The sequence below is a fragment of the Phallusia mammillata genome, chromosome 5, assembly GCF_965637545.1.
Source record: "Phallusia mammillata chromosome 5, kaPhaMamm4.hap1.1, whole genome shotgun sequence".
NCBI lineage: Eukaryota > Metazoa > Chordata > Ascidiacea > Phlebobranchia > Ascidiidae > Phallusia > Phallusia mammillata.
In genome coordinates, this window is record NC_137256.1 from 10,718,699 (window position 1) to 10,729,333 (window position 10,635).

General features: G+C 44.4%; 2 protein-coding genes across 3 annotated transcripts; both read left to right on the plus strand.

The window, feature by feature from the left end:
• The first annotated feature begins 6,145 nt into the window (after window positions 1-6,145).
• On the plus strand, window positions 6,146-10,095 carry LOC145229034 (uncharacterized). 2 transcript variants are annotated; one of them, XM_080094284.1, is made up of 2 exons: window positions 6,146-9,954; window positions 10,036-10,095. In XM_080094284.1, the coding sequence occupies exon 1, from the start codon at window positions 6,166-6,168 to the stop codon at window positions 8,713-8,715; it is 2,550 nt and encodes an 849-aa protein (XP_079950410.1). In that variant the 5' UTR covers window positions 6,146-6,165; the 3' UTR covers window positions 8,716-9,954; window positions 10,036-10,095. The 2 variants fall into 2 exon arrangements, with proteins under 2 accessions (XP_079950410.1, XP_079950409.1); XM_080094283.1 differs by having other exon boundaries at window positions 6,146-9,815; window positions 9,892-10,095.
• On the plus strand, window positions 8,758-9,300 carry LOC145229542 (uncharacterized). Its single transcript, XM_080094897.1, has one exon. It carries the CDS (start codon window positions 8,758-8,760, stop codon window positions 9,298-9,300), a length of 543 nt encoding a protein of 180 aa, XP_079951023.1.
• Window positions 10,096-10,635: the final 540 nt, after the last annotated feature.

Genomic DNA, 10,635 nt, shown 5'->3' on the forward strand with positions numbered 1-10,635 from the left:
ACTTGCAGGTGCCAGTTGTTCTTTATTGGAAGGTATTAAAAAGTTCATATAAAATCCAATGGGAAAACTACCCCTGAAAACTACCCCCACATAAACATTACAGTTGATCACACAAGAACACTGGGGACGCCATAGAGCGTATGTGTGACGTAGTAGTAATCCGGCCATGAATTAAGTGAAACATTAATAAATTAATTTTATTCATAATATAGTTTGGCAAAATCTGAGACATTATTGTCGGCTGGCATAAGCAAATGATAGATTTTAGGGATAAATTTAACAAAAGGAAAACCAGCCGAAATCCGAAACCGAAATTCACAGGTTGCAAGCTTTCTAAAGAGACACAAACGTTTAATTTAATATATAAGTCATTTACTGATCGCCTGCCACTCTTTTTGAGCATTTTGAATATTTGATAGGTGAAGACAGATCCATCGGTCGCCACCCTGTTACAAAGGCTATAAATCATGTAGTCTCTTTTGACATTTCACATATAAATCACATACTTACCATTTCTGTTGGACTACAACAAACGTCAGTGGCAGTTTCACAACCAACAACTTCATGGTTTGTAACTATGGCGTCATCGTCTCTATGGCAACATACAAAATAACACAAGTCAAATGTTCTTCTTTCATCACGAGACAACGACACTACAAACCAATTATTCCGATTTACGTATTACGGTAAGACTGCCATTATCAAATAGCTCTCAGCAGAATATGCTGCTTTACCAAAACTAGTGCTGCTATAGAGTATATTATATAACATTAATAACATGTGAAAGTAGAATGCAGAATAAAGCCAATATATGTCACAAAACAGGAGTTGAAGCTATGTGTATGCAAATTCCAAGATGGCTTTCTAAAATCATTGTTACAAAACCGACGTATGTTTTATACTAATCAAGTTTGGTGACGATACTTACAGTTCTGAAAGGATTTATATGTTAAGTTTCTACAGTCACATTTCAACCGTTCATTTATTTTGATGTTCATATTAAAGTTTTTTCTACAATAAATACTTACCGAGTGCTTGTCAATGTACATGTTGCGCGAAGGGCTTTAGAAGAGCATAAACCTAAAAGAACTCACCTAAAAGCTCTAGAAGAGTAATTACTTACTCCTAAACAAATAACTGTGAAGATTTGGTTCTTGCTGCAAATAACCCTCTATTTTATTACTGGAATTGCAATCTATTATCCTGTCATTTCATATAAGTTTAAATGAAACACAAATTTACATTGAAAGGTCTGCGTTCAGTAAATGCAACATATGCCATTTGCAGGGGCGGCTCGTGCTAGGGTGCTGCGGAGCTGCAGCACCCCCTAGATATTTTCACCTAATATTCCTACCACAACAATACAGATAACTTTCATGATACTTAATTTTATTCCTAAGTATAATTTTCGCCTTGATTGGCATTTTTTTAATTTAAAAAAAAAATTATGGCATTAATATGTTATCTATGGTGGAACTACAGCTTCAGTTTCATGACGAATCGTGACGTTTCATGACGTTTTGCACTTGTGCGCATGCGCACTTGGAAAAGCTACATGCCGGGCGAAATAGGCGACTGGGTGCTGCGGCTCGCGCAGCTCCACCAATCACGTAGCGTGTAAACCGGCCGCTGTAGTTGTGTTGTCTGTTCCGGGTCTATATTGTGCTCCAAAACCAAACCCGTTTGCTATATTCTAAGTTCGACAGTGAGTACAGTTAAACAATTTTGATGCCATGTTTTAATTTATTTGTTTGAAGGTTAGTCCTGAATTTTTAAGATGTAGTATTAAAGTGGGCTTCAGTTTTTGCAGTTCAGTTTTTGCATCATTGAATTAGAAAGTGTATCTACCACCTTGAAAAAGGTCATCTAACACTTTGAAAAGTCGCGATTTACCTTTATAATAAAAACCTGAATAAAAAGTTAAGAAAACTGGGATAAAACATCTTCTATTCCAAATATGTCATGCAGGAATAAGCAACCACAAGAACTACTCACACTGTAAGATTTCTTGCCTCTAGCGGCGCAAACTGTTATGTACGGTTGCCAGGAAGATCGTCCTGGCATTGCTATTGTCGCAACAATGACTTTGTGACGTAGAATCCATTGTGGTGCAATTACCTTGTGCGAGACCGCATGGTTATTAGTTATTAGCAGGGCTGCCAAAGCTTGGGTTTTTCCCCAAGATCTTGGGTTTTTTTTACTTGACGTCTTGGGTTCTTGGGTTTTATTTTGAAAATTATAGCAATTCTTGGGTTTTGAGTCTTTTTGATGAAATAAATATATGTAAGAACTATTTTAACTTATGATCATCAAAACAGCCAAGATTATGATCATCAAACAGCCAAGAAAAACTGGCGATTGCTGCATATTTTATTGAACATAATATTCCCTTTGCTTGCATTGACCATTTCCTACCAGTTTGTGGTTGCATTTCTGGACTGTAAATTGTCAAAAATTTGTCAATGAACCGAGTAAATTTCCTAATTTATTGCATTTCTAACCACATTTTGCAATCTTGGGTTTTCATTTAAATTCTTGGGTTATTTTGCTGTGAGTCTTGGGTTTTGTTGAAATTCTCATTGGCAGCCCTGGTTATTAGTTATTAGTGTCTGTGATGTGCTGAACGCATGAAAGTGAGTTGTGATAGCTAAGTAACGACATTCTGATTCTATTTGAAACAGAAATTTTACTGCAAATGTGCAAAAGTTGTACCTAAGTAAATTGGACCTGTGAACTTTGCGCTGAGCATTGGAATATTGTGACCCGATTAATTTACTGTGGGCAAGATTCGGCCTACATCGATCTGTGCGAGGAAGTGACTTGGTTGCATTGCTGTACGCCGGTATGTTTTAATGTAGTGGCCTGTATCTTGGTGTGTTTTTATATGTTTTACTGATTACGCCTTACGATATTTACAGTGTGAAAACCGTAATCTGTGATTTCCAACTGGGAAGTCTAATGCCTGGACCGATCAAAGTTTGGTACGTTATTTGTTTCTCTCCTGTAAATGCGTTTGTCGTTGTTCCTCGTTCTGACTTTTACTAGTGTTGTTATATTTGCAGAAAACCGCGTTTATTGCGCGCGTCATTCATCTTGGTCGAAATAAAATTCTGTTGCTCGCACTGGTAGCTTGTCCAGGCGCTGCACTGAAGGTGCGACGCTACATCGTTTTCAAACTGATCAACGTGTCTTAACCAACAAATGGATCCGGATGACGAAGTTATTGTTGCCGCTCACAGAAGTCTCATGGCTAAATATGTCAGAGCTGAAAGTATGTTACTTAAACCTACTGACGCGCCTGCCGTTGAACAATTCCTTCCCGAAGTCGAAAAGGACTTTCAAAGAGTAATGTCACTGTGCGAAACAATGTCCGACGGGGACATTGTCCCAGGTAGCCGCACAAGAAAGATAGATTATATTCGAGACAAGATCGAGTTCGACGAGCGTATGGAACAATGGCTGTGTGATGTGCGGCAAAAAACTCCAGTTTCCAACGCATCTCTACCGCCATTAGTGGACAGTCCCTTTATCGTAGACGATCAAAAGAGTATAGGCTCTACGGCCAGCTCCATGCGTAGTTTGAGGTTAAAAGAAAGTCAAGTTAAACTTCGGATTGCCCAAGTGACCCGGCGACAGGACGAGGAACGCAAGCAAGAGGAGGCGGCTAGAAGGAAATTAAAACAGGAACTGGCGGACCGCGAGGCAAAAGCAAAGCAAGATTTGGCCGACCGCGAGGCAAAAGCAAAGCAAGATTTAGCCGACCGCGAGGCAAAAGCAAAGCAAGATTTGGCCGACCGCGAGGCAAAGGCAAAGCAAGATTTGGCCGAGTTTGCGGACCGCGAGGCAGAACTTGAGCGAGAGTTAGCAGACCGAGAGTCGCAACGAAAGTTGGAACTTGCTGAAACTGAAGCTAGAGCTTGGGAGGATGCGTCTGTAGTTGAATCCATTTGTGGTAAGCAACATCCTGGATTTTCTGGCTCGACAACAGTGCCTTTGCCGAGTAGCCCACTGGACAGCCCTGTGCATACCTACATTGACTATAAAGCGCAACCGACAGCACTTTGTAAGAATTATGCGCAAGACCAGCGATATACTGTACGCGACACTTTCGTCCAGAAATACGTTAAAGAAGAAGCAATTCCGCCTTACCAATGCCGCGCACATGAGCCGACACAACTTAAATTTGATTCCTATCAGGCGCCCCCCAAACCACTCGAAACTCAAGCGCCCCGTACTAGCCACAACCGATACCTGGAGGTTGGTGAACGTTTTCTCCCGAAACCGATTGTAGAAAAGTTTAAAGGTGACCCCATGGACTATTGGAGCTTTATCAACCGTTACCAACTGCATATTGCGGATAAGGTTGAATCGTTCGACCTGAAGCTAATTTATTTGCTGCAACATTGCGAAGAGCGTGTATACGAACAATTGAAGCACCATTCTGCGTGTGAAAGCCCTCGAGAGGGTTACGAAATGGCCCGACGCGAATTATACGAAAGGTACGGGCAGCCCCATATAATAGCTCGGCGCTGCGAGAATTTGCTACAGGATGTCCCGAGACTAACTTCAAATGACCCAGCCGGTCTCGAGAAACTGGCCGTACTGCTCCGAAATTGCTGTGCTTCCCTGGAAAAAATGGTTGGTACGTCCATTGTAGACTCGGTGGGATTTATTTCCTCGATTGCTTACAAACTGCCACTTAAGATGCGGGAAAAATGGGTCTCTGAATCGTTGCGTGTTCAGGATAGAACAAATAATGTGGCGAGATTTGCTGACTTCGCAAAGTTTGTCATAGAGCAAAGCCGAGAAGCCAATTCGGATTTTGGAAAGTGCTTGTTTTCTTCTCCTGTGGAAAAGACTGACACAGCTGCACCCAGAAGACAGAAAGTATTTGCGTACAACGTAAACGTATCAGCTCCGGAGAATGCCGCAGCAGCTGATTTCTCACGTCTGTGCACACTTTGTAAAAGGCCTCATCGAATCGACGAGTGTATACAATTTAAACGTAAATCGTACGAGGAGCGAAGAAAGTTTGCAAGAATCAAAGGGCTGTGTTACAAATGTTTGTCTCCTGGGCATTCGGTACGCGATTGTAAAGCTGAGACTAACTGCGACGAGAAAGGTTGCGACAGTGCCTATCATCACACTTTACTTCACAACCCGAAGTGGATAAGCAAACCCACAGATTCCGAGGAAGAGAGAAACGGCAATGTGGGCGAATTTCACAATGACTGCATGAATTCCGTCATCAACAGAGAAAATGGTTTGGCACGGAGACCGTCCGCTTACCTGGATATACTTCCTGTTCAAGTACGATGTGGACACAAGCTGGTGAATACATACGCCTTGATTGACTCAGGTTCTAATATGACATTTTGCGAACGTCAGTTGGCAGAGAAATTGGGTGCTAAAACAACTGCGAATGGCGTGCACTTTAAGCTAAACACATTAACCACGGATCAGCCTGTAGCCGTTGACACTACTTCTGTGTCACTATTGGTTTCACCGCTAAAGGGGGGACAAGAGCTGAAACTCCCTGATGTTGTATTGGTTAATAGGATCCCCGCAAACCCTAGCCGGGTACCAGAAGCTAAAAGGCTGCAAAAGTACGAATATTTGCGCGGTGTCGACTTGCCACAAATAGAGGGTGGCTCTGTAACATTGCTGATTGGGAACGATAATGCGATCGCACACAGGTGCCTGGAGAGCCGCTTTGCGCCCAATCCACGCGAAACCCCAGATGCGGTTAGGACGCCGCTGGGATGGCTACTGAAGGGCCCTTCTCTGGAGTCACAAGCGCATGTGGAGGAAGAATCCAGCTTCTACTTGACGGCGTTTTCCTCAGATGTTGAAGCTGACTGTTTAGGAAACGTACTTATTAGCGACGAAGGAAGCTCGTTCCCATCGCTAGAAGACGATATCGGCGATGTTGAATCTCTGATGCAATGGCTGCGCAGTCACGAGGAGGTTTCTAATTTTGGGATGAAATACTCGAGGGAGGATGTAGTCGCCTACGATATGATGACGCGACTGGTAGAACGCGTCAACGGGCATTATCAGCTGCCACTTCCGTGGAAGAATGACAGTGAGGTTCTCCCAGACAGCTTGCCAATGGCCAGTGGGCGCTTGGAAGGCCTATAGAAGCGCCTGTTGCGGAATTCCGCGATGCGCGATAAGTACATCGAGAATATGACCACCCTGTTAGAAAAGGGTTATGCAGAACGAATTCCTGAAGACCAAGTTGGTACGAAGAATAGAGTATGGTACCTCCCACACCACCCAGTCGTCAACCCAAAGAAACCTGAAAAGGTCAGAATCGTTTTCGACTGTGCCGCGAAGTGCTCGGGTCAATCAATTAACGACAAGCTAATGAAGGGACCCGACTTGGTAAACAACCTTGTTGGCGTTTTGGCGAGGTTCCGAAAGGATCGTGTTGCAGTTGTCGCGGACATAGAGGCCATGTTCCACCAGGTGTCGGTCGCTTCCCGTGATCGCGACGCTTTAAGGTTCTTATGGTGGCCAGGAGGAGACATGTCAAAGGTGGCTACTCCGCACCGGATGAATGTACATTTGTTCGGTGCCCGCTCTTCCCCCAGCTGTGCTACGTTTTGTTTACGTGAAACTGCAAGGGAGCACGGAAAGTTCTTCGACCCCAGAGTTGCTGATGCTGTGAGATACAACTTCTATGTCGACGATTGCCTCGCGACAGCCCCTTGCGACTCAAGCGCCATTAAGTTAGTGAAAGACTTGAAAAACTTGCTCGCCTTGGGTGGATTCAAATTGACGAAGTGGGTTTCCACCAGCGACGCAGTCATGGAATCTGTTCCAGTCCAAGAAAGAGGCAAGGCATGCCAAAACGTTTCTTTAGGGGATTGCGTGCAGCAACGTGTGTTGGGAATAAACTGGGACGTGAACGAAGATGAGTTTCAATTTAGCGTCGACCTGCCCGCTAAACCGCTGACCCGACGAGGTATGCTCTCGGTAACTAATTCCCTTTTTGACCCCCTGGGATTCGTGGCACCTGTCGTTCTGGAGGCCCGATTGATGTACCGCAATCTGTGCCAGAAGAAGTTGGACTGGGACGAGGAAGTTGGTGGAGCTGACTTGACAAGATGGAGAAAATGGTGCGGCAGCTTGGAACGTTTGCGCGCTGTCCGGATTCCCCGATGTTTTAGGCCTAAAACAACGAACGACATAACAGGCCAACAATTGCACTTCTTCGCTGATGCCTCTACAGTTGCAAGAGGATGTGTGTGCTACCTACGGACAACGATGGAAGACGGCAGTGCACACTGCAGTTTTGTAATGGGAAGGTCGCTCTTGTCAGGTTCTGGAAAGCACACGATCCCTCGTTTGGAGTTGGAGGCGGCGCTGGATGCTGTCAAGCTTTCCAGGACAGTCAAGAAGGAGCTGTGTATGGAAAACTGCCCTTGTGTTTTTTGGAGTGATTCTACTATTGTTCTTCACAGTCTCTTTGCAGACAGCAAGAACTTTCCGGTATTTTCTCGAAACAGGCTTTCGCAAATTGAGAAATTTACGTGCGTACATGATTGGAGACACGTCCCTACCGCTTGGAACCCAGCAGACCAAGCCTCACGCGGCATGGCGGCCGACGCCTTCGTTGGGTCGAAATTATGGCAAAACGGGCCAGACTTCCTGCGATTTCCCCCGGATCAGTGGCCCAAGGGATTTGCTAAACCCGAAGTACCGGAAGGAATCTACAGCAGCTTTGATTTAAAAGAAACAACTGACGTGTTTCTTTCAATCAGCGACAGCTCACCGACCGATAAGCTGATCAACCACTTTTCGTCGCTCTACCGACTTAAAATCGCCACTGGATGGCTCTTGCGCGTCCGAGGATATCTTCACAAAAAGACTAAAGGGGAAACCGCTACGCTTTCTCGCTCGCCAATCACCGTTATTGAGCTACAGGACGCTGAAAAGGCACTTGTACAATACAACCAGCGGCAAGAATTCCCAAATTGGACTAAAGGAGACCTTCCCTCGCACCAAAATAAGACGTCTCAGATCTACAAGCTAAATCCCATCATGGTAGACGGCGTGTTGCGAGTAGGAGGAAGACTGGAAAACTGTTGCCTGGATTACGAAGCTAAACATCCCGCCATTATCCCACACCAATCTCACTTTACCGATCTGCTAATTGAACACTACCACAGCAAGAAAGCGGGACACTCATGTGTCAACCATACAATGAACCTGTTATGTCAGCGCTATTGGGTTGTTAACGCGCGAGTTGCAATCCGTCGTGCCTTGCGAAAATGTCTACTTTGCCGACGACGTGATGCCAACCCAGGATCGCAGCAAATGGCCGATCTGCCGTCGGCCAGACTACAATTAAATGAGGCCCCTTTCACCCACACTGGGGTGGACTACTTTGGACCTTTCACAATTAAGATACGCCGAAGTGAAGTGAAACGCTATGGGTGCCTTTTTACGTGTATGAACAGTCGCGCAATCCACCTGGAAGTTTCCCCCGACCTTTCGACAGATGCTTTCATTAACGCTATGCGACGCTTTATTGCACGTCGCGGACCAATCAAGCACATGTATTCAGATAACGGGACAAACTTTGTCGGAGCGGAACGAGTTCTCCGAGAGTCTGTCGATGAATGGAACCAACAGCAAATACACAACTACTTGAGACAAAAGGCGGTCACTTGGCACTTTAATCATCCTAGTGCCAGTCATTTTTGAGGTGCTTGGGAAAGGATGGTCAGATCTGTCCGCCGCATATTGATGACGCTGCTTCCAGACAAACCACTCGACGATGATTTGCTACACACTTTATTCCTTGAGGTTGAAGATATTGTGAACTCGAGGCCCTTGACTCAAGTTCAACTAGAAGTAGGAGAGGAATTACCACTTACTCCTAACCACTTGCTGAAGCTGAAACCAACGGTCGGTTTGCCGCCAGTGAATACTTCGAAGACCGACTGCTACGCGAGACGCCGGTTTCGTGCTGTTCAGTACCTTGCTGACGAGTTCTGGCGTCGTTGGATGCAAGAATACCCTCGGACAAACATCGCCAGACAGAAGTGGCATGAACGTAAGAAGAATTTTGCCGTCAACGATATTGTGCTGTTGGTAGACGATTCGACCCCGAGAGGGCGCTGGCCTATGGGCCGAGTTCTTAACATATTCCACGACAAAAACGGAATCGTCCGAAGCGTTGAAGTGAAGACTTCCAGCGGAGTTCTGAAGAGACCTGTTGCAAAGCTGTGCGTTATCGTTCCTGCCGAGACTGAGGGCGACGAAGAAGAAACAGAGCCAAGGATGTAGAAAATTCGGACTGCCATGGACGTTTATTTCGCGTGCGCCGGAGCCTAATGAGGCGCAAATCTTTTAATTGTTGTAAAAAATTGTAAACGCATAACTGTAGCGTTTCCCATTTTGGTGGGGGAGGATGTAAGATTTCTTGCCTCTAGCGGCGCAAACTGTTATGTACGGTTGCCAGGAAGATCGTCCTGGCATTGCTATTGTCGCAACAATGACTTTGTGACGTAAAATCCATTGTGGTGCAATTACTTTGTGCGAGACCGCATGGTTATTAGTTATTAGTGTCTGTGATGTGCTGAACGCATGAAAGTGAGTTGTGATAGCTAAGTAACGACATTCTGATTCTCTTTGAAACAGAAATTTTACTGCAAATGTGCAAAAGTTGTACCTAAGTAAATTGGACCTGTGAACTTTGCGCTGAGCATTGGAATATTGTGACCCGATTAATTTACTGTGGGCAAGATTCGGCCTACATCGATCTGTGCGAGGAAGTGACTTGGTTGCATTGCTGTACGCCGGTATGTTTTAATGTAGTGGCCTGTATCTTGGTGTGTTTTTATATGTTTTACTGATTACGCCTTACGATATTTACAGTGTGAAAACCGTAATCTGTGATTTCCAACTGGGAAGTCTAATGCCTGGACCGATCAAAGTTTGGTACGTTATTTGTTTCTCTCCTGTAAATGCGTTTGTCGTTGTTCCTCGTTCTGACTTTTACTAGTGTTGTTATATTTGCAGAAAACCGCGTTTATTGCGCGCGTCATTCATCTTGGTCGAAATAAAATTCTGTTGCTCGCACTGGTAGCTTGTCCAGGCGCTGCACTGAAGGTGCGACGCTACACACACTATGAAGTTAAATGCCTCACTGAAATTCAGGCAATATTACATGCAGAACAAACAATTGCACAAGCCACAGGAATTTTGAAATACCTTAGTGATGACAACACAATCAACAGGAATTTTGAAATACCTTAGTGATGACAACACAAGCAACAGGAATTTTGAAATACCTTAGTGATGACAATTTCAAGTTTTGGTTTCTTAACACACCATGTGGACAGTATTTGCAACCAAGTGCAATCTTGTGTATTGATATAATGGACATGCTATGTTTCTTTAAACAGTAGCTGCTAAATTGCTTCACAGGAAATGTTGCTTAAGAATGAACATTCTACAGGGGAGATAGTAGTGACCACCAAACATATCCTTTTAGAAAAGTTACTGAAACTTTTAAAGGAAAGGCCAGTTAGCCAGCAATTTCCATGAGTCTCTCAAAGGCAAAACGGTTCTTAAAAAAGGATGTCAACACTGAAAAGGATGCAAACTTTTCTAAGGAAC